General features: G+C 43.8%; 2 protein-coding genes across 5 annotated transcripts in view; one reads left to right on the top strand and one right to left on the bottom strand.

The window, feature by feature from the left end:
- The window catches only part of OIT3 (oncoprotein induced transcript 3), a 37,086-nt gene extending 29,035 nt beyond the window's left edge, over nt 1-8,051 (top strand). The window contains exons 8-9 of the mRNA XM_063132976.1: nt 3,436-3,535; nt 6,573-8,051. Of these exons, the coding sequence (XP_062989046.1) occupies nt 3,436-3,535; nt 6,573-6,749 (277 nt within the window). The 3' untranslated portion in view covers nt 6,750-8,051. The remainder of the gene's footprint in view (nt 1-3,435; nt 3,536-6,572) is intronic.
- Nucleotides 6,138-21,994, bottom strand: PLA2G12B (phospholipase A2 group XIIB). Of its 4 annotated transcripts, none has more exons than XM_063132978.1 (5): nt 21,664-21,993; nt 14,530-14,618; nt 13,762-13,927; nt 10,377-10,496; nt 6,138-6,666 (listed from the first exon to the last, which is right to left on the bottom strand). In XM_063132978.1, the coding sequence occupies exons 1-4, from the start codon at nt 21,938-21,940 to the stop codon at nt 10,378-10,380; spliced, it is 651 nt and encodes a 216-aa protein (XP_062989048.1). In that variant the 5' UTR covers nt 21,941-21,993; the 3' UTR covers nt 6,138-6,666; nt 10,377. The 4 variants fall into 4 exon arrangements, with proteins under 4 accessions (XP_062989048.1, XP_062989047.1, XP_062989051.1 ...); XM_063132977.1 differs by lacking the exon at nt 6,138-6,666 and adding an exon at nt 7,753-10,278; XM_063132981.1 differs by lacking the exon at nt 6,138-6,666 and having other exon boundaries at nt 7,753-10,496; nt 21,664-21,994.
- Between the last annotated feature and the right edge of the window lie 1,633 nt (nt 21,995-23,627).

The raw sequence follows: 23,627 nt of genomic DNA, 5'->3' as shown, positions 1-23,627 counted from the left end.
CTTTGAGGGTAGGACAACGTGATTGGCCGATTTCCCACCTATCGGCTGCCTCGTTTGTTCATGCACCATTTTTAGTTTGAATTCTCTGATTCTGCTGCCTTGTTCCTTCCCCCCGCTCCCAGTTTGTCTGTTATATGAATCTGCGGAGCTCCGCATATAAAATGTATAGCTTCCATCATCTCTCCTCCGTTGCATTGTACCACCGTATATGTGTATATGTGCATGTGTGCATTTATAACTGCACTATAAAAAATTTCAGGAAATAAATTGCTGTTACTGCTGCAGTGTGACACTCTTTACCTAGATTCTAATCAATGAAAATTCAGGTTTATATTTAATGAGGAGCAATCCCATTGTCGTATAGATGGGGGCCCTATGAAGTGGATTGCTGCTATTCCCACTTTTCAGTTGAGGAGCTGAGACTGAGGGCTAAAACAGACATTACTTTAAATCCACATCTAGCGGCTACATCCCTCCTGCCCCACATTTTTACTCTAGAGAAGGAGCAAGCCTCCCGATCCAGATCTCAAAAGCCCCCCTATACCCCATACTTGGGCCCTCATTCAGATCAGAGCCCATGTGCCTACCATAGAGTAAAAAATGAAAAGAAAGAAAAAAGATGTGGCTGCTAGATACAGATTTAGAGTAATGTCTGTTTTAGCCTTGAGATGTCTTTTGAGGTCTTTCAGGATCTAAAGATCATTTCATTTAAATTATTATTATTATTATTATTATTATTATTATTATTATTATTATTTCCACTGATTTCATGTTAAATGGTGAAATTAAAACAATTTCCTTAAGGATTCTGATATTATTATAATACTCTAAGAATAATAATAATACCAGAATCATTAAGGAAATTGTGTTAATTTCACTCATATTATAATACACCACAGCATCAAAGAAATGTAGGCCAACTACTCTTAGGTGATAGATAATCCTTTTAGATTCCTTAGTACTGTGTCATTTCCCTCCTTGCACAGGCCACTCATGGCAACCTTGATCAGTCTCCTCTGGGGACTTGGGGTACCTTTGGAACAAATCTTTTTTATTCACAAATGTAAAGGTTGAACAGGTATTAGAACCACCGTTCCCATCCAGATGCCCTCCAGATGACATAGGCCTTAGCTAGACCTAAGGTTTATCCCGGGATCGTCTCGGGGTCATCCCTGTTCATGTAAATGACACACAGGATATCCCGGGAGCAGGCAGGGACGACCCCGAGACGATCCTGAGATAAACCTTAGGTCTAGCTAAGGCCTTAGACTTCAACTACCATCACCCTCTGCCAGCATGGCCAATGGTCAGGAACACTGGGAGCCTGTGTCCAAAACATCTAGAGGGCCCCAGGTTGGGAAAGGCTGCATTGCAGGGATGCAGAAACCAGTACACAGGTAGATGGTACTAGTCTCCAAAGCAACATGAGTTGCTCTCTGCCCTGCACAATCCAAATCTCCCCCTTTCCTGCCGGCCAAACAGGAATTGCTGCTGATCTTCAGCCTTCCTCGCACAACACCTGCACACACTCGCTGCTCAGACAAAATTCATTTCAAGCCCCTTGCTTGCAGGGAGGTGCAGCCCACATTTCAGATGCCAAACCAACTTCTATTTGGACCCATTAAATACCTGTCCACTTCCACGGACTGCCTGTGTTAGTCTGTTGCAGCAAAAACAAAGCGGCTCGTGGCAGTTTAAAAGCTAACTGAAGTATAATGGCATAGGCGCCTTAGAGAACTGGGAACATAAATCACAGCGACATATTAATTTTCCCTACAACTTTTAGGCAGATTATATTGTGCCTCTGCAACAGAAACAATTCTTGAACCATACCTCACATATTTACAAATGATTACATATAGCTTCATCATACCAGTGTTATACTGTGCAATCATTGCGAGTTGCGTGCAAAGGACTCCAAAGTTTTACAATTTATAATCTGCTTTTACTGTGAAGTACTCCCATTTATCCTGCTTTATTTGTGCTTCTTAGCCAAAAGAAGCGTTGTATTTTACTACCTCTTTAAGAGTGAATCTTTTGTTGTTCTCCAAGCGGCCACTTGGGGAGCAGGAGGATGATTTGATATGTTTAAACTACAAATTAAACAAATGCTTACACCTGCATAAGTTTTAAAGATAAAATCATCAAAATTGGCACAGTAATAGATATTAAGGAGGGCTTTCAGCATACCAAATTTGAATCGGATTGGGTCATCTGTTGATTTTTTAATGATTTTTTTTACATTTCCACCCCTTAAACCCTTTTCCTGGTATGCAAAGGATCTTAGGAGCACCGCCGCCCGGGGTGTGATTTATCTAAAAACAACAATGACCGCTTTACGCTATGGGGATAATTCGAGGGAAACGGGTATATGGGATGAAGCAATGGAGCTGTACTCAAGTGGCAATGATTATGAACATGGACTTTAATGAAGAGATGCCCAGTGAGCCCTTCCCTTACCACCCCTCCATAAACAGTATTTCTGCCACGAGTATTAAAGGTTATTATATCTTGGGAAAGATCAGAGTAGTCCATAGTCCATGCCTGTAGCTTTTCCCTTCCCTTTTTGACTTTACTACAGCTTTTATAACAGTCAAAGTCCACATTCCTGAGATCAGATTGCTGGAGAGAAATATGCCATGTTGTGCTATAATTCACCACAAAACCAGATGGTTTTTTTTCCTCTTTGAAAAGGTTGGTTGCTGAAAAATAACACCGATGTCTATTAATTAATTTCCAGTTGTGACATTTTTATGTCCTTAGCGTTCTATCTAATTTTTCAAGGGAATGAAGTTTGCAGTCCTCAATCTACTTTCTTTAAATTAGTCCCACTACTTTCATGGATTAAGTGAATTGAGAATCAGAGCCCATGTCATGGTGACTGACATGTGTAAAAGCTAATAGAAAAGTTGGGCAAGGGGAGGGGGGAGAGAAAGAAATGCAATAAAAAGTTATTTGGTTTTGCTGTAATCCTGCATATCTGAGAATCAAAGAAGGGAAGAGGAGAAGATTTTCTATGCAGTATTCTCCACGGTGTCTTTAGTCCTGAAGTTATATTCTTTGAAAGAAAGGTGAATGCGTGCCTGCTGAGTCAGCTCTGTATTTTTCTGTTTGAAAAGGTGAAACGGGGATAAACTTAATTGCAATATGTTGACAAACCCTTTGGCTGTCATGAAGAGTGTGCGTGTGCGCACATGCACAGAGAGATGAGCTGTGTGCATTCTGACAACTCTCCTTGCTGCTTTGGCTTTTTCATTTCTGGCAATTCTAGCAGTCACCACTTCTATTTCCCCCTCTTTATTCTTGGACGTCATGCCATCATGGCCAAACATACTAACAGGAGAGCCAGACTTCCCGCCCTGTTCTCGCTGGAGTGTGTTTGGATTTTTCTGCCCGATCTGTGAAAACCATTAACATTTCTCTCTCTTTCCTCAGCTGCGTTTCTGATGATTCTGTCAAGCAGTACACATCCAGGGATCATCTTGCCAAGCACTTCCAGGTCCCAGTGTTCAAATTTGTGGGCAAAGATAACAAGGTATGAAAACATGAAAAGTAGCAACCGTCTCTTAACAATATACTAGCAACTGAATGATTATGTAGGGTGACCATATGGAAAGGAGGACAGGGCTCCTGTATCTTAAACAGTTGCATAGAGAAGAGGATTTCAGCAGGTGCCATTTGTATGCACGCAGCACCTGGTGAAATTCCCTCTTCATCACAACAGTTAAAGTTGCAGGAGCCCTGCCCTTTTTGTATCTGGTCATGATGAATGAATGACTTCCTTTATTTGCATCAGCAACAGGCCTTAGCATTTGAAATGAAATGTACAGAAGAATAAAAGCAAGATTGTGCTTGACCAAAATTACACAACTTGCATTCTAAGCTGGCCACGCTAGTATAGCTCTTGTTTAGCTTTTCCTTCAAGGAAAGGTGGTGTGCATGGCCCTCCTCTTCTCCATTGTATCCTCACAACAACCCACTGAGGTAGAAAAGACTGAGAATCATTGGCTCAAAGTCACCCATTGAGCTTCATGACTGAGTGGGGACTTGAATCTGGGTCTCCCCAGTCCCAGTATAATGCTCTAACCACTACACCACACTGGTTCTCACTCACATGTGTGTGTGTGTGTGTGTGTGTGTGTGTGTGTGTGTGTGTGTGTGAGAGAGAGAGAGAGAGAGAGAGAGAGAGAGAGAGAGAGGGAGGGAGGGAGGGAGGGAGGGAGGGAGGGAGAGATAACAGATAATGCAATGTTTCATTCTTTATATATTGCTTCCCCCTTCATTATGGCCTGCACCCTGTTGTCCAGACTTTTGTTTCCCATCTCTTCCAATGCCTCCATTGTATTTATTTCATAATCTAATTAATTTAAAATTATTTATAGGCTGCTCTTCGGCAATGGTCTCAGAGTGGCTTCCAATAAAAATTACAATTTAAAACAATGAGCCATAAAAGTTAACAATAAAACATGATCCAGCTGAGCAACATAGTAAGATAAAATGCCAGCATAAAAGCTTATGAGAGACTTAAAGGGCCAGGGTAGCTAAAAAGGGTTTCATCTGGCACTGAAAACAAATCAGTAATGGTGCCAGGCACACCTCTCAGAAGAGAAAGTCCAGAGATTGGGTGCCACAACAGATAAGGCCCTTGTCCATCCATTCTGTGTCCTAATTTCCTCTTCTAGTTTCTTGGTCCGTCACATTTTCTTGATCCTGGCTGAATGACTTTCACCAAAGATTTAGAGCTTCTCCACATGGGGTTTATATGATTTGGTCAAGATTGATTGCTCACAGAAGTTTCCAGGTCCTTTACACAACATCATCACCCTCCAGGTCCCCTCCTGTGGTTTATGACCTTTATCCGTCTTTCAAAAAGTTCAGAGATAATGCGATAATAGATATTATTGCAATCTATCGGCTGTATGACTGCGTAGCACTATCATCACAGTGCTATCTAGTGGCTGTAAAATGAAGCCTATAGCAACATATAGAACTTGCTAAGAATGGAAGTCCTCGATTGCAAACCATGTGTCCACCCATGTAAAGGAGTTGAACTTAATCCCACAAAGACTCTGGAAGTAGAATGCCTCAGAAAAGATGTGGGATTTCAGCCTCGTGTGATGAACCTCTTAGAGATCCCTCACACACCAACACCAGTTCCCAGCGTATCTTAGGAAAAGGGAATGACAAGGAACCCTGTTTTAACCCTATAGAGTTGGTATAGCCCTCTGTCTCCTTGGAAAAGAAAGAACAACTTTGCTAAGCACAGTTTCTTTCAAGTGTAGAAGCTAAAGACACTTGCAGCTTGTTGAGGTCAGATTGCGACATTCAAAGCATGTTCAGGAATGCAATACTGTTGCCACCTATGATTACTTACACCTTGGCTGCTTTTAAGCCACACTTTGTCTCTTTTGTTTTTCTCATACAACTTCAGTTTCAGTGCTGGGGGCTGTCTATATGACTTGTTTCTCCCTGAGTGGCTGCGCTGTGGCGTTGCATCAGTTATACAACACAGCTGCCAACTCACAGCCACCGCAGGGCTTTTCCCAGAAGCAGCACATTTGAAAAGGCAGGGACTTAACACAACTTTTTCCTTTAAAGCGAGGTCACCACAGTCCTTCCAGCATGTGACCTTGCTTCAACGTCAAACTGGGGGCATTCCAGGGCAGATGGCAACTGCTGATCGCTCACCAGAAGAGCAGCAGGGACTGGGACCGATGAGCCGATTGGCTATTGGAAAGCCCGTGCTCCCTGCTGCTGTGGGGATTTCCTGCCCCCACCCTGCAGTAGTGAAACTGCAGGGTTTTACACTGAAGGAGTGGCAAGGCGGCACCATGAAGAGCCAGTGTTGGACTGGGAGTCAGGAGATCCACGTTCTAGTCTCCACTTGGCCATGGAAACCCACTGGGTGACTTTGGGCCAGTCACAGACTCTCAGCTCAAACTACCTCACAGGGTGGTTGTTGTGAGGATGAAATGGAGAGGAGGATTATGTACTGGGTTCCTTGGAGGAAAAAAGGCGGGATATAAATGCAATAATAAATAAATAAATAATGAAGTCAGCCTCTCGGACAATTCTTGAGATTTAATTCACATAAGCAAACGAGTCTGGCAGTTTAGGGAGGAGCCCCTGCAGGATCAACACCTCTTCCTTATCGTCTGGTGGCAGAGTGTGCAATGCAGCACATTTAAGTTCTTCTTGGGAGAAGAATATGCTAACAGTAGAGACGAAACGTTACCAATGCCATAGCAAGAAGTGGAGTCAAGACAGAACCAGTTCGAGCCTCCTAGCCCAACAAGCTCCAAGGCATGTGGGTCTGCTTCTCCCTAGATCATTTTCCAGCATGTCTTCCATTGGAGCCTTGCTCCCATCAGAAGCGTATAGATCCCATGTGGTTGAGAGGCATGTAAGAGTTTCTTGCTTCTGTGTAAATGCTCCTCCCCATGTTGTGCACCAACTTGTTCCCTGTTGAGAGCAAATCCCAGCATCCACAGCTAGAGCTTTGAGAGAGGAAGAGCATGGCAGATTTCACCAGACCTCCGTGATACTTAACAGATCTGTCTTTTTCCACCCAGGAAGTATTCCTGCATTGCCGTGTCCTTGTGTGCGGAGCGACCGATGAGAGGTCTCGTTGCGCACAGGGCTGTCGCAGACGGATGCGCAGATGGGCTGAGATGGAGGAAGAGGAAGCCAGTCACATGGCTAATCACACCTTGATGGGGGGCCCGATTAGAATTGAGGTGGAGGAATAGACCTGTCTTGTGACCGTGTGTCCCACTGAAGCTTTCTCCTTTGTACCTTTAATAGTGAGCAGTAGTTGGAGGGGGGGAGTTATATCAGTCTTCCCCAATCTGCTGCCCTCTAGAGGTGTTGCTTTACGACTCCTAGCTCGGCCTGGCTAGAGGGTGCTGGGAGTTGTAGTCCAATACATCTGGAGGGCACCAGGTTGGGGAAGGCTGAGTTTTCTCCAATGTTGTACTTGCAGAAGGCTAGGTGATATCCAACGTTAGCACCAATTACAGGAGTTGGCATTGTTCTGCTAGTAGTTGCACAACTGCAAGTAGCGCTAGCACAACTGGCACGCACAAACGACAACTGGGGGCTGCCAATAAGGCGGCAGGCTGCTATTGCGCCAAGCAAAACCCTGCACTTTTGCTGCGCCGGAGTGGCAGCGGCTAATCCCGATGCATAGCGAAAGTGCAGGGTTTCCGATGGCTGGGCCCAACCCCTGCCCTTCCCCCGGGTGGATGGCGACCAATCGGGGGTCGCCATCTGCCTGGCCATACCTCCGCATCGAGGATGGAGTGAGGTTAGATGGCAGAAGGGCTGTGTTCATCTCTCTCCATCCTGCAAAGTCGGGGTAAGTCCCCGACTTTTAAAATGCAACACTTCTCTGGAAAGCCCAGCAATGGCTTCAAGGTGGCTGTTGCATCTCATAACTGACGCAGTGCCACTGCAGCACCACCTCGGGGCTTCCCGAATGTATAGACAGCCTCCTAGCCTATGCGATGCCGCACACAAGCAGAATCAAAGTATTTCGGGGATTTGACACCTGCGCAAGGATGAAAGCAGGGCTTCCAAATGCAGAAGCTTTGCACTGGCAGAATTGCAGCATTGGATACGACCCCATCCGACGATTATTAACTTTTCATTGAAAACCCATGACGCACCTCGTTTATGCAACCTGCAAGTTCTTTGATGGTTTTCTCAACATTTAATAAATAACTTGATTCACAGGACCAAAAAGGTACCAACTTCTGTTACAAATTATTTATTCAAAGAGCATCCAAAATGTCTAGATAATCACATAAATAGGAGTTCTGAGTTTTCACAAGGCTACGCTAACACGGAGATAGAAGGGGGAAGGGGACACTGGCTGCAATGCACCGACAACATAAACTGGCACACTTAATGATTTTAAAAACAGAAAAACCAAGGCCGATTTTTAAAAAATGTTTTGGTGACCTGGGCTGGATCTACACTACTGCTTTATAGCAGTATTGAAATGCACTGATAACTGTTTATACAGTTAATAAACCAATTTCATAGTGTTATTTACTGCTTTTTATTCCACATTATCCAAAATACTACAACAAATGTCATTATGAGCTCCATCCGACGAGCATTTTATTGCACGCTCATTACTGGGCACTCACGGAGTTTGCTCAGGTCCCTCACATGACGTTGTCTGCCTCCCGCGCCCCTTCTGCCCTTCCTTGTGTAACAAACAAAACCCCTCCTTAAGTCTGATTTTTTTAAAAACTTGGAATCACTGCTCTCTCCTGCTGTGTGTAGGAGAAGCAGCGCCATTAGAACAGCAGATTCAATGGGCCTCATGCTCGTTCTGTACTTCCTCTTTTGAAAAGAGGAAGTAACTGAGGAAGGAAAACATGGGTGGAGAAGCGAAGGTAGGGAGCGTGTTAACCCCCAGTGTGATGGAGCTTTAGGTGTCCTTCGAGATATAAATGCAGAAGAGGGATATAGTAGGGTGACCATATGAAAAGGAGGACAGGGTTCCTGTATCTTTAACAGTGTATTGAAAAGGGAATTTCAGCAGGTGTCATTTGCATGCATGCAGCACCTGGTGAAATTTCCTCTTCATCACAACAGTTAAAGCTGCAGGAGCCCTGGCCTCTTTTGTATCTGGTCACTCCAGCTATAGTCCTGCAGTTTTCACTACTGTGATGAAGAGGGGAATTCACCAGGTGCTGCATGCATACAAATGACACTTGCTGAAATTCCCTTTTCTACACAACTGTTAAAGATATAGGAGCCCTGTCCTCCTTTACATATGGTCACCCTAGGATATAGTGTTATCATGGTGGGATCGTAATGATTTGTCACAAGGTATAGATCTGGCCCTAGAAAGTCTTCCAAACATGAGGTGAATCAGTGGCAGAGTAACCTGCAATCTGGACAAGTGTCAAAGCTCTCTACAACACCAGATTAACACACAGGTATCCAGATAACAGCACGGCTGATTTCCCCCTCTGTGACCACTGAAGGATTAATAATGACCTGTAGTTAATGCAAGGCAAATATAATGTAAATCAGGGATCAGTAACACATAGCCCGTGATCCAAATATGCCCATCCTGATATAGTCTCAGCTGCTCCCTACCACGCTGCTCAATTCAGCGGCGGTATAGGTTTCCATAGTGCTGCTGCAAGGGTCAAATTTAGCTTTCCAGCCACCTAAATTTACTCCTTGTAGTTAAATTAATTAAATTGTCTTTTGTCCCATGTTAAAGTTAACCCTTGTACAGGGCAGTTTGCCACCAACAGTAAACTGCCAATTTTTCAGATTCTGTTTAAAAAAAAAATTCAGGGTTGAGTGCAGCCTGCAGTGTGAGTACAAGGGGCAAAAATGGCCCCGAACCTTCCACATGTAACTGGTTGGACAATGCAAAAACATTTCCAAGAGTTTCAGATAATCTTGAGTCAGATAAGGAAGTTTAGTTGTGGCAAGTTATGGTTAGAAAACTAATTTCAATACAAAAATGTCAGCAATCCTTCCATTTGGGATGAGTAAAACCGTCTGTACATTGGGTCTATTTTGGAACAATACAAGCAATATATTTTGAACAATCTCCATTATTTAATAAAAGTTAGTTTTACAACTGTCTATATTTTAAGCTTTTCTTGTGCTAAATATAACATTTGTTCCTTTCTCCCTTGTTATTAAACGATGCAAATGTTGTTTCTCTTTAAGTGGAATAATGCCTGAGTGGAAATAAAATTAATGACAATTTCGGAAACCATAGAGAATGTGCTCTTGTTATTGTCCCATTTGTTTTTGCCCCCTGCTCCCCCCTGCCCAAGGAGAATTCCCACAATCTACCGTTCTGTGAAGCAGTCCGTGATCGAGGATGGCTGGTACAGCCCTGCACCTATATAATTTCCCCCCCCCCAGCAGTGTAGGGTTTGTATTGCTCAGTCCGCACTATCTAAAAAGTGATGACAGAGTTAAGTGTGCCTGGTAAAATGGGTAGGTCTGTTGCAGCAGCTATTAGCTGCAGAGATGTATTATCATGGGTGCCAGCCTGTCGTCTCTGCCTCCTTTGCAATGTCTGGAATGCTCACACACAGCTCAGTGGGTCTTCACGGAGGGTTGTCATCAAGTCAAGAGGTACGCTGGGAGGGTGACAGAAGCCATCAGACAGAGCAGACGAAGGGGGTCAGGACAAGGCTACCTCCAGCAATTGCAGTCTTCTCTCAACCAGTCTCGCCTTCAAAGCTGCAGTGAATGCCTTTGCGGTTGCAATGATCTGCTCCGCTAACCCTGCCATGATCAAAATTGCACCTGTTTAGAGGGTAGAAGTCCGAGCCTCTTCTAAGCATATAGTCAGAGCAGTCACTGTCAGGCAGCTCAATGTTCACCTCACAATTCATCTCGTTCTTCCTCGCTACAAATGCAGGCACTTCTCTGGCTGTTCATAAAGGGGCGGCAGCCCAGAGTCCGGACCGTTCTGAATACTGTATCCGCTATGGATTCGCAGGCTGTAGCAAAAGGGGAAGGGGAAGCGTGTCAGAAGCAGCAATTTCAGATTTTCACTCACGGGGCTTGTTCTGCTTGTCCGTAGACCGGGGTTCTCCCACAGACACCATCCTGATTGCTCCTGCCAAAGCGACTGGTTCAGACTTCTGAACTGCCAGCTCCAGGTTTTGGAGGGCCTTTGGGTCCCCTCCCTCAATGAGTCTACCTTCTCACCATCTGCTACTGGTCCTCCTCTTTCTTATCATTGCTACCACTTGCTTGCTTGACAGGCAGAGAGCAAGGGAGCAAGTAGGCCGGGGCATCTACTGCTCCTCCTTTTCACCACCATCTGTGGCAGGATCTATACTATTGCTTTAAAATGGGTTATCTAGTGACCATATGAAACAGAGGACAGGGCTCCTGTATCTTTAACAGTTGCATAAGAAAGGGAATTTCAGCAGGTGTCATTTGTATATATGGAGAACCTGGTGAAATTCCCTCTTCATCACAACAGTTAAGGCTGCAGGAGCTATACGAGAGTGACCAGATTTAAAAGAGGGCAGGGCACCTGCAGCTTTAACTGTTGTGATGAAGAGGGAATTTCACCAGGTTCTCCATATACACAAATTACACCTGCTGAAATTCCCTTTTCAATACAACTGCTAAAGGTACAGGAGCCCTGTCCTCCTTTTCATATGGTCACCCTAGGTTTATCACAGTATTAACAACAGTTGGGGCCCAGGACACACTCTATATACAGTTTTCAAACCATTTTCAAAAGCTAGATCTACACCAAGTCATATCCTGCTTGGTGTAAATCTGGCCTTTGTCTGGGCCAGAGCCAGAGGCAGTTGAACCTAGGGTGACCATATGAAAAGGAGGACAGGGCTCCTGTATCTTTAACATTTCAGAAAATTGCTATTTTCTCTCCACTTCAAGGTCAATTTAAAACAGGTAAACGTTGGAAAAGGAAGTAGTTAACTCACTTCCCTCAGCACCACAACTCTGATCCTACTCTCCCTTCCCCCCCACCACCCCAAACGCAACACTTTTAACTTCTTAAAAATTGGGAGATCTGGATCAGGAATCTCCTTCAAGCCTCTCTACATGACTGATTTATTGCATGCTCATCATTGGCCACTCACAGAAGTTTCTGGGTCCTTTACATGACAGCATCAACCTCCTGGACATTTCCTGTGCTCCCCCCCCTCCATTATACCACTTTCAAAAGGATCAGAGATAATGCAGTAATTAAAATTATTGCGGGATATCTGCAGTGTGTAATCTACAGTTGAGCTATAGTACAGCCACTAGATGGCAATGTTTCATTGAATATATAGAACATTGCTGAGAGGGGAGGTTTTCAATTCCAAGTCACATGGGCACCGTCTAAAGGAGCCCATCATAAACCCAGAAAGACTCAGAAGAAGAAAGCCCAGTAAGAGTGCAGGGCTTTTCTTTAATGTAGAATTATGGGCCTTCATCTCATCTCCTTCAGCCCTAAATGATGATAGGCTTGTGCTAAGCTCCTTCAGCTACCAAGCCTTGATAAAGAGTATGCATTTATTCCATTACGCTTTATCTCTGCTCCTAGTTTTGCAATGATGTGTGAAGAATAACCTCTCCTTTTTGCCTCTACTTCTTACTTCCTCACATTCTAGCCAATATTTATAACTACAATAATTTGTATTAACTATTAGGACTAGACTGGGAAAGGGTTTTGGCAATACAATGATCAAATATATAGTATTATAAATTTGTGTGGCACCTCATATGAGGAAGAGAGAACATTTCCTACAAGAGAAATACTTAGAACTAAGACAAGAAAGAAGAAAGCTATTCAAGGGAAGGAATACAAACGTGGAGCCTGAGAAATAGAGGGGTGACTTTGAAGACCCCTGAATTGCAGAATATAAACTATCCAGGCCTGCCAATATGGCCTATTTCTTTGGTTTCTAGTAAGTTGTGTACACCTATAAGTTCTAAAACTACACCTGTTTGATCATCCTAATAAGACAGAAAGCCAGTGATGAGAGACACTGTCTTCGGGAATCTGTGGTGATTTTGCTTCAGCAGCTCTGGAGTGTGAGCTTCCTCGTTTATCTTAATTGTTATACTTGAAAAACAAATTAGCGGTCCCTTCAACAACTAATTGCTGTAGGCTGAGCCAGAGAGAGGTAAATGGTGCATTGGAGAGAAATGTTGGACTCTGGCTGAACAATATTTTTCAAAGCAACACATTATACATGACATGCCCTTTTTAACTTGTATGGCTTTATACAAGAATGGCTTAAACGAAATTGAATCCCTTTATCTTACTATGTGACACATTTTGTTTTCTTTCAAAAAGAGTGTGTTGGTTTCACTTCCCTACAAGTGGATCAATTGCAACCTTTCCACTGTGTTCTTTTCCTCATCCTATGGAATCTCGATCAAAATTGATTTATCTTCAACCAGAGATAGTCAATGGACAAACTGTGGACCAAGCAGGTTTCCAGCCTACTTCCATTTCCCAACTGCCCTTCTGCAGGCCCGTGGGGGAAATTAGCACCATTATATTTGGTCTGATCATGATGTCAAATATGTAATCTGAATTAGCATTATCTGACAAACAGTGGCCAGATTATGGGCTGGGGGTGGAGAGTGAGCTGGTCTCAGAATTCTGTTTTTGAACTGATCTGTGAATGGATTTGTCTTACAGCAGGGGTAGCCAATTTGAGAAACTCTTGAGTGCCACAACAAAATGGCTGCCATGGGAGGTGTGGCTAGCAGAAAGTAACCTCCCCAAACGACTGACTACAAAGCAAAGGTGGTGTCTGAGCCCCAACACACTAAACAACAGAAACCTATTTCATAGAAGACAAATTGCTTTTCTTCTCAGCCCCACCCTGCCACCAGCCCTCTTTGCCGGCCAACTCATTCTTCCCATCCTTCACACCCATACACACAAACAGGCAGGATCTACATTACTGCTTTAAAATGATTTATAATAGTAGTGACAACACTCCATTTACAGTTGTCAAAGCGTTCTCAAAGTGTCATATCCTGCTTGGTGTAGATCTGGCCTCATACTCTCACATACACTTATACTCACACACCAACACACCTACCCATCCGTCCATTCACACACATGCACAAGCCCCCCACGTAGCCATCATGCATAACATGCACACAGACACCTCCGTAGGACCTAGAGAATATGACTGCCCCTCCCTCCCTCCCCAGCGGCTTCTCCGGCTATCGTCCATCTCTGAGCTATACCTTCAGCTGCCCGAACAGAGAACTCACCTTCCACCTTGGAGACAAAGCCAAGGCTGCGTTTAAGGTCAGAGCAGATGGACTGCAAACACCAGCGGAACTTGGCATCGCAGCGGTATTTGTTGGCACCACAGGTGTCATAACATACATCCAGCTGGTTGCAGCACTTCGTCATGGCTGGGATACCCATATCCAGCTGTACAGGGAAAGGAAGGGGAGAAGCGATTCTGATACGGAACTGTTTTCTTCTTTTTCTTTTCATATTTCAGCTCTAAATTCTATGTATAGCATTTCATTGCGAATGTAATAGCTGCAAGACTGGTGGTCCATCTAGCCCATCTAGACAATATGTTGCAGGGGCACTTTTGTCTTTTAATAATTATTGAGATGATTGGAGTTTCGTATCCTCAGTTCTTTTAGCAATTCCCACCCAGGGAAATTTTTTTCTTCATTCATGGCAGCAGACACAACAGTTGGGGGCTAAACGCTGTAGTGACTAGCCGAACGAACGTTAAATTACATGCACAGCAGTTGGGTGACACATTCTCCTTTTGCTTGCCAGCAGCAGCAGCCAATCATCACCTTTGGCATGCACAGGCAGACAGCTTGTGCTCAATATCATGACACGAGTGACTCTCTAGGCAAACATTGACTGATTTGCGCTCCCCCATTCGGAGAAAAACGGACAAAAATAAACAAGCAATCTCCCCATTGCCAGTAGAGTAAGTGTTCATTTCTCCCTGGATGTTATGGTTAGTAAATTATAGTGTCAAGAAATTAGTTGTTAGCAGTACATACACTTTCGGGTACCTTGAGACCCAGGAAATAGGAACTACAGCCGTTGGGCTCTTCAGACTTGTAGCTCGGTCTGGGCATTGGTGCTTTCCCTGGAAGACATGCAAAAGGGGGACAAAACTACTAAAGGTTCGACATAGTGGAAAAAACAACATTGTACAAAGTCCATTGTTGGGTTGCTAAACAACGGGAAAGGTCTGGCTTTGGTTTGCCAAATAACAAGGGATAAATGGGGTGAAGTGTCCTTAGGAATATAAAATTAAAGCCAAATATACAGGTTTATACCCTTTATACCAGGGGTGGGCAACCTCAGAGGGTCCGAAGGTAAATTTTGGGGCCCCAAGACTGCCACGACACAGGCTCTGAACACCAGACCTCACGTCTGCCACCACTTCTTATGGGGCGACACAGGCTCTGAAATCGAGACCTAGCCGAGGCTTCTCCCTGCTCAAGCTAAGCACCACCGCTTGATATGCCTGAGGCAAGGGATAAAACCCACCTTCCTCCAAACTATGTGGAGAAAGGGGTTAAAGTGGAAAATGTATTTTTAATATATATAATAATGCGCTGTGAGTTATATCTGCTTAGGTGAATGATTGTCAGAGTGGGTGTTAAATGTGTAAACTTAAGATGATAAATGCCAAACAGACACGTGGGATTTTTGTGGTAGTTTTAAAAACAAAACAATTAAAATTTATTTTTAAAAGTTCATAAGCTTTGTTTCAAATAACATTTAAAAACCTTTTTGAAACCTTCCATACAATCCTGTCACTCTCACATTCGCGCTTTCCTTTTTCTCACACAATCACTCTTGAACTTTCTTTATTATCAATATTGATTAATATACTTCCACTACGTGCACACCACACTCTAAAGACACCACTCACTACACTGACTCTCAAATTTCCCAGAATTTAAGTACCATAAACACAGAGAGCACTAAAGACTCTACGAGTACCTAACAAGTCCCCCTGAAAAGCTTTCCTGACAAGAACAAGAACAAGAACTCACAATCCCCTCAGTCCTTCCCTTATATATATCACTCCTCCCCCCTCCCAAGACATTCTAACTCCGCCCACTCAGGCCAACATTCTACAAACCACAGACTTACAAACTGCAGACATACATTTGGAATTGACTTGTGGGGTGTAACGCCACAGCTCTGCCACCAATGCAACTGCTGCCACTGTGTTGCTACAATGAGCGCCATCTTGTTTAAAAGGCAAACCACAGTCCCAGAAGACCCAGAAGAGCACAATTTGCGATTAAAACAAGATGTGCACTCACCGCACACTTTGTTTTAAAGGGGAAATGTGTGCTTTTGCTGCCGTAGTGTCACTTTGGCGGCAAAACAGCTCAGAGGGCCACATACAGCTTGCGGGCCACCTGTTGCCCACCCCTGCTTTGCACCATATTAATTATTCTAGACAAGAACTTCAATTACATTTTGCAAAAATCAGAAATGATGACCTGCCAAAATCATCAATTTCACCTCTCAATTTTTAGCGTGTCATTTCACATTTGAATTTTAAATATTATTTATTTATTACATTTATATCCTGTTTCTTTTCCTCCAAGGAACCCAAGGCGGTGTACATAATCCTCCTCCTCTCCATTTTTAAATATGTATTTTGAGCATGATTTTTCTCCTCAAAATTCAGTTGTTTTTGATGTTGCTCTCTTGGTTGTTCCAATTTTAGCAGAAGTGAAATAGGGTGTTTTATAAGATGTCAAAAGCCAATGATCAAACGCATTGCCGCATACAAGATACTGTCAAACAAACTACGTAGCACTGCATGCCAACTCTCAAATACTGTGATTCCTCTGTTCCCTGGCCATGTTTAATGTTCTGGGTCAGGCACACATTGCACATTCAAGAATGCCACGAAACCTACTAGGCATACTGAATCTGTTTATCTATAATGATAAAATGCAACACATTTATGGAAAGAATCACAATACTATACAGACACGGCATTCAAGGAATGTTTATTATTATTATTATTATTATTATTATTATTATTATTATTATTATTATTATTATTGCTTTGGCCTCTAAGTACTGAGTGAGAGGAGAAATACTAGCTACAAATAGAAATGAGCATTATTAATTAATTAATTAATTAATTGCATTTATATCCCACCTTTTTTCCTCCAAGGAACCCAAGGCGGCATACATAATCCACCTCCTCTCCACTTTATCCTCACAACAACAACCCTGTGAGGCGGGTTGGGCTGAGAGTCTGTGAATGGCCCAAAGTCACCCAGAAGGTTTCCATGACCAAGTGGGGACTAGAACCCGGATCTCCTGACTCCCAGTCCGAACTATAGCAACTACACCACACTGGCTCTCTTTGTCATTACTTGTTGAGTTACGATGGGTAAAGCAATTGCCTTCATGTCAGCAAAACAAGCTTTTATGAGCATTTGCACAAAGACATTAAAAAACAGCCAAGCATTTAATATTATCTGTCCAGGAATGTAGTGATCAGACTACATTCTGTGCAGTGCTCAATTTATGATTTAATTTGAGGCCACTGGCCTAGCGATAGGTTACACCTGTGACAAAGATCTTTATCACAGGGTTTGGGGGTGGTCTTTTGTAGAGGGCAGCTTCAAACATGGAGGTTGGCAACAATGAACAAAGGGAATATTTGGGAGGAGGGAATGGTCTTAGGGGAGAGGATGTAGGCTAGGGGGTAGCAATGTGGTGGCCCCCAAGACCTTTCTTGGTGCCTGCTAACATGCCCTACCCCTAATAAATATTCCTACCAGCAGTCTTAAGATCTGGGAGTTGGATCCAGGATCTGCCTCCCATGAGTGGAAGTGCTCTTTTGTGAGTGGAACTGCTCCACTCTCTGAAGGTTCCTCCACCAGAGTTTTGGGGATGATCCCCTCTTCCCACCAGAGCTCTCCCTATTCCTGATTCTGCGTTGCATTTTCAGGGGGTTCATAGGGCTTCCATGGAAAGGAGGGGGCAGGAAAGTCCACTTCCACCAGAGCAGTTGATCCTGCTTAAATCAACGTCTGAGAATCAGTTGTGCCACTCAGGCTTCTGGATATCAGACTTTCATGCATAGGCGCTATGCAAATGAGATGCCCAAGAATGGGCATGCCGTGGGACAAATGCTGCTACTGGAAAAAGAGTAAAACTCTGGTGTTCGATGAAGTAAATAAATGGTTTTAATAGTTTTCTTTCAAAAATAATCCAACGATTAAAACAATAATTAAAATCATGTATTGGGAGCTCAACATTTCGGACCCGAAGTGGTCCTTCCTCAGGAGCTGTGTGTGGAGATTACTTCCATCTATTTACAAGTGAAGGGCAAGATAAAAGCTCTTAAAGTCTTCTCTGTTGCACCGTAGTGTCAACGCCTTCATTATCCATAGTATGGCTTTCTACGGATAACGAAGGCATTGACATTACGGCGCAACAGGGAAGACTCTCTTTCCAGTACCAGTGTTTTGATGTTTCCCCCCCACCCCCATCTTCCTACATGGGGCAAATGCTGCCACGCACCTCCTGAACATGCATAATGAGGACCTTTGTCAGAAGTGGCCCTGCACAGGGAAAAGTCCTGTCCGAAGCAGCCCTCCTTCCTTCCTTGCTGCTAAGATTCCTCACCCATCTGGTGGGGGAGCCTGAAGTGACAAATTTGGACCCTGATCACTTGCATCACTTCATCCTAGAAAACCACAGTTTTGGCAACTCCTTAGGTTCATCTGAAGGTCAAGAAAGCATTTTCTCTCCTCCTTGCACACTTTAATCTATAATTCTTAAGGTGGGGTGGACAACTTGTGGCCCTCCAGATGTTTTGGCCTAAAACTCCCATCAGCCCTAGCCAGCATAGCCAATGACAAGGGATGATTGGACTTGTAGGCCAAAACATCTGAAGGACCATAAATTGCCCATCTGCCTTAAGGTTTTCCTGTCACTTGTGGCCATTCAAAGAGCAGGCTTTCTCTTGCCATTGAAAACTTTTTGACAAGCAAGCCCACTCACACAGGTGAGGAGCTTGGATCTGGACAGGTATGACTCGTGGAACACGTTCTTCATCCAATGATGGCTTAATACGGACAACCTGAAGCTGATGAAGATAACACAGGATTCCAGTTTGGCAAGTGGCTATAAGCAGAGTGTGGTATGCTGTCCCTTGGCAAATGTTAATCTGTATCCATCCTGTGTAGCCTAACAGTCTGCAGAAATCCCTGCAAACCAGATAGAGCCAGAAACCTTCACTGGTTGCCAAGCTATCTGCCAGCGCTCCAAGGACATGAGAGGAGCAAGATGCCCTCACCCTCGTCCCCCTATCAGGTGCCATGACATAACAGGACGAACCCCTCCCTCCTTTTGCTGGCATCTGAGCCCCACTACTTTGATGGCGCTGTTTCTTTTCACAGGCTTGAGGGTGTTCCCCACATTACACAGTGGTTAATCCAGGCTGGCAGACAAGTGCACACGTGGCAAGTAGCTGCAATCCATCCTGGCTCTTTGCTGAGTGCACTTGTATAATCTATATGCTTCTATGCCATTTAAAAACAACACACAATGTGTAAATTGGTTCTGAACCATCTGTAATGCTGGCATTTGTACTGAACACTCTTTATTTTTGTTCTTTTAAGAATGCAAAGCCTCTGGGAATTTTAAGAGGTCAGGACAAATAACCAGCAAACCTCCCCTTCCTGCCAGGGGGTGGGGGAAGAAAGGAGTTGTTATTATTATTATTATTATTATTATTATTATTATTTATTTATATAGCACCATCAATGTACATGGTGCTGTAGTTGATAAATAGCTCCAGGGAACCCATTAGTACCAGTTTCAGAGGCGAATGGACTGTCGGAAGCCGTGCAGGCTGGTGATTCTGATGCCAGTTAGGATGAAACCGCTCTAGGTTTCTGTCAGAACTAGTCAGAATTCTAACTGGCTTCACACCTTGGATAGCTCCTTTAGAGTTCAGACTGGTTTGGACTGAAACCTGGAGCAGATTCAATGCCTTACTGACATCAAGAGCCACCAGCTTCCATTGGTGGGAGGCATTGTGGAAGCAAAATGCTCAGTCTCAAGTCTCAGCAACATAAGAGAAAACAAACACAAAGCATTTATCCTCCAAAGAGATTGTGGGCCTGTTCAGACAACACGCTAAGCCATGGTTAGGCCAAGAACGCTTTTGCAGCAAATGGTTAATGAGTGTGTTTAAACCATGGTTATGTAGCCACCAAGGTTAGGAATGGTTCACACACGACACACTAAGCTATAATGTTTAGATCAAAATGCTTAACCACCATGGCTTAACGTGTTGCCTGAACACGGTCTGCATGTGTTTCCTTTCCTTCACTAGCCTGCAGCAATATCAGCCCGCAACCACACTACAGGCATAGTGAATGACCCCAGTCCAGCTGTGTGTAGGATGGCTACTTACATGTCACCCAAAAAGAGGGAGTGCTTCACCTCACAAAAGAAGACAAATGCGGACACCAGTTTACACAGGCTAATTTATAAGTATAGGTAGAAATTTAGAAATAATTACCAGAAAAGGAACAGCTGTTTTGCTGAACTTTGCCAGAAAGAACACCTGTATGAACTTTGAAACTAAAGGCTTTCCTACATGAGGCTTTTAATCCACCACTTTATCAAGGCTTCTGTTTCCATATTCTTTGTGACATTAAGATCGGCTCCTTTACACATGTGCTTTTCCAGGGTTTTTCCTTCTCTGCCTTTCTGTATGTTCCATCACACAACCACTAGGTGTCGATGTGGTATAGCGGAAAGGTGCAAATACACTAGGGTTTCAGGCCGCCATTCACAGATATACCAGACATTCCTAGAGAGTCAGTGTGACGTAGTGACTAGAGTGATGGACCAAGTAGGGTGACCATATGACCGGATTTGTCTGGGTTTGTGACGGCAAATCCGGGAGGGGGAGGGGAAATCCGGATTTTTTTTTCCAAAGAGCAGCTCTAATGGGAATTAACAAAAATGCTTATAACTCTGTCATTTTTAAAGATAAAGACATGAAACGTGGCACGATGGTAGCTCTTAGGAAAGGCTTTAGTCATACCAAATTTGAAACAGATCTGTTCATCCATTGATTTTTTAGGAATTTTTTAATAATTGAGTTTTTAAATTATTATTTTTAAAATCATCATTTTTAAAGATAAAGAGATGAAACTTTGCACCATGATAGCTTTTAGGTAGAGCTTTAGCCATACCAAATTTGAAACAGATCCATTCATCCATTGATTTTTTAGGAATTTTTTAAAAATTGAGGTTTTAAAATTATTTTGTAGAACAGATTTGTCTTAAATGTATGCTGTAAAATCAGACATGTGACCAAGGCTATGTTCAGGTGGGCATGCCCCCTTGGTGCTAGACATGCCCCCTTGGGGGCTGACCATGTTGTCCTCCTTTTTGGTTTCCAAAATATGGTCACCCTAGGACTAAGAGTCAGATCCAGGTTCTAGCCTCCACTCAGCTATGGAAACCCACTGGGTGACTTTGGGCCAGTCACAGACTCTCAGTCCAACCTACCTCACATGGTTGTTGTTGTAAGGATAAAATGGAGAGGAGGAGGATTATGTATGCTGCCTTGGGTTCCTTGGAGGGAAAAAGATGGGATATAAATGCAATAAATAAGTAATAAATAAATAAAACCTACAGCACACCCACAATCTACCATGAGTGAGGAGTCAGGAGGGCAGAATAAATTCCTCATGTAGAAAGGTCCTGATGCCTGAGTTTGATTGTTTCCTACTCCACCCCCTAACAATTCTTTTTCTTTTTATCATGTCTTTTAGACTGTAAACCTGAGGACAGGGACGGTCTTATTAGTAATCTTCGTAAAATACCATGGGAGCCTTTGTTGGCTGAAGAGTAGGATAAAAATAGAAAGAAAGAAAGAAAGAAAGAAGGAAGGAAGGAAGGAAGGAAGGAAGGAAGGAAGGAAGGAAGGAAGGAAGGAAGGAAGGAAAGAAAGAAAGAAAGAAAGAAAGAAAGAAAGAAAGAAAGAAAGAAAGAAAGAAAGAAAGAAAGACAGACAGACAGACAGACAGACAGACAGACAGACAGACAGACAGACAGACAGACAGACAGACTTTGGGCCAGTCCTGACTGGACATGAAAGAAGAACAACTTACCATATCTACATCGGTATTGACAGACTCCATTCTTCCCTCCTAGCAGCTCTGAGACAAAGTCAAAATAGCCATTAACTGCGTCAAAGCTGTCCCGGACGGCCCCAATCCCCCAGTCAGAAAAATAGCCTTCCTCTGGCAGTGCTGACTGATGGGCCTCATTCTCCTGCATCGTCTCTTCAGTGCATTTTCCCACAGTCAGAAACAAGCACCAGATCGGAGCACCGATGATTAACTTCATCCTGAAGTCGGACCAAACAAATACGGACACCAGGAACATAAACGTTAGGAACCACAGTGAGCGAGTGCGAGGGGTAATGAGAACTGAGCCGTTTTGAGCACAGGGCAAGTGTACATCCCTCTCTGGTGGACTTTAAACATGGCTGTGACAACAGGATGAGATCACCACAATCAGGGAGCACAAAGTTCAGATACTTTGGTCCGAGAATAACTCAACGAACCGTGGACATTGCCCAATATTTAAGGTTCTTTTTAATTGCTCCTAGGGCCAGCCCAGCTCAGCTTAGAAGGCGACACAAGTGGACGGCTGGCAGAGCAGAATTCCAAGTCTGGTCATAAAATCTAGTGATGCCAGAGTTTTACACACACACACACACACACACACACACACACACACACTTTTCTCAGATTAGAACTCCTTACTCCATCACTTTTGCTCAGGTGAATGGAGCAGGTAAAAGAAGCTGCAGTTGGGAAAAGCCTCAAGGGTAGGAAACTATTTCCTCTCCTGTCTCAGGCCTCACTTTTCTAAAGGAATACATGTTCCACCCCAGCCACCACCACCCCATTTTAGTGGTTGCTCAATATATTTTGCTGCCTGAAGCAAAGCCCAAATGGCATACCCCACCCCCACCTCCCACAACACACACACTGCTAGGAGGACCCACATTTTTGAAAGTCTTGCTGTGCCATTCAGGCATCATTTCCAGCCTTTATCTATTTCCCCTCCCCCAACCGTGCCACCTGAAACAGGTCACTTCATCATGCTGCACAACAGGGGCACAGGGAGCCAGCACACATGCATCACCCCAAAAATAAGGTATACAGGTGTGAATTATGAAAAATGACTATAATTTACATATAAATACAATACATTTCACCAAAGTGACAGTGACCAGGTGACCTGTGTGCCTGGTGCTCAGTCAGCTGACTAGGGGGGTGTCTATATGATGCCATATTGGAAGGGGAACTAGAACTAGAATGGGGAACCCAAAGAGGAGCCTTCCCCAAACCTGGTGCCCTCCAGATGTGTTGGACTTCAACTCCAACTTCCCCAGCTAGATGGCCATTGATCAGGGATGCTGGGAGTTGTAGCCCAACAATATCTGGAGGGCCACAGGTTCCCCAACCCTGATCTAAGCAGACTTTGCTCACCCCAGGCAACTACTTGCTCTCCTTTACCATAAAGCATTATAAAGGCTAATAAATTGTGCTGGGACTGTGTAGCAACAATATCCAGTGCATTGAACTCCTGGCTTGGCCTTGGTTCCTGGCTCTTACTGCTCTTCTGCCTAGAGCCCAACATTAACAAGCATCCACCCTTTAACAGCAAACAAAGACCAGCAGTCTTAGAGCATCTCTACATTAAGGAAAAACCGCACAGCCTTACCTTTTCTTCTTCTTCTTCTTCTTCTTCTTCTTCTTCTTCTTCTTCTTGTCTTTCCATGTTGACTATGACTCCTTTAGATGGTGGCCAACAGTGACCACATGATTTGTAATTGAAAACTACCCTCTCGACAATGCTCCATCAAGTTATCTCTGACCTTTTTTAAAGCGAGATTACCAAGGAAAGGAACAGGAGACATCCTGGAGGTTGACAGTGTCATGTAAAGGACCCGTAAACTTCCATGAGTGGCCAATCATGAGTGTGCAATAAATCCTCATGTAAAGAAGCTCTCACTCTCTCTGGTGTAAGGAGAGACACTACTGCTGCTCTCATTTTTGCA

Source organism: Elgaria multicarinata, chromosome 8, assembly GCF_023053635.1.
Source record: "Elgaria multicarinata webbii isolate HBS135686 ecotype San Diego chromosome 8, rElgMul1.1.pri, whole genome shotgun sequence".
In the NCBI taxonomy this organism is placed as follows: Eukaryota; Metazoa; Chordata; class Lepidosauria; order Squamata; family Anguidae; genus Elgaria; species Elgaria multicarinata.
Note: the sequence above shows the minus strand (reverse complement) of the source record. Positions and strands in the feature narration are given on the sequence as shown.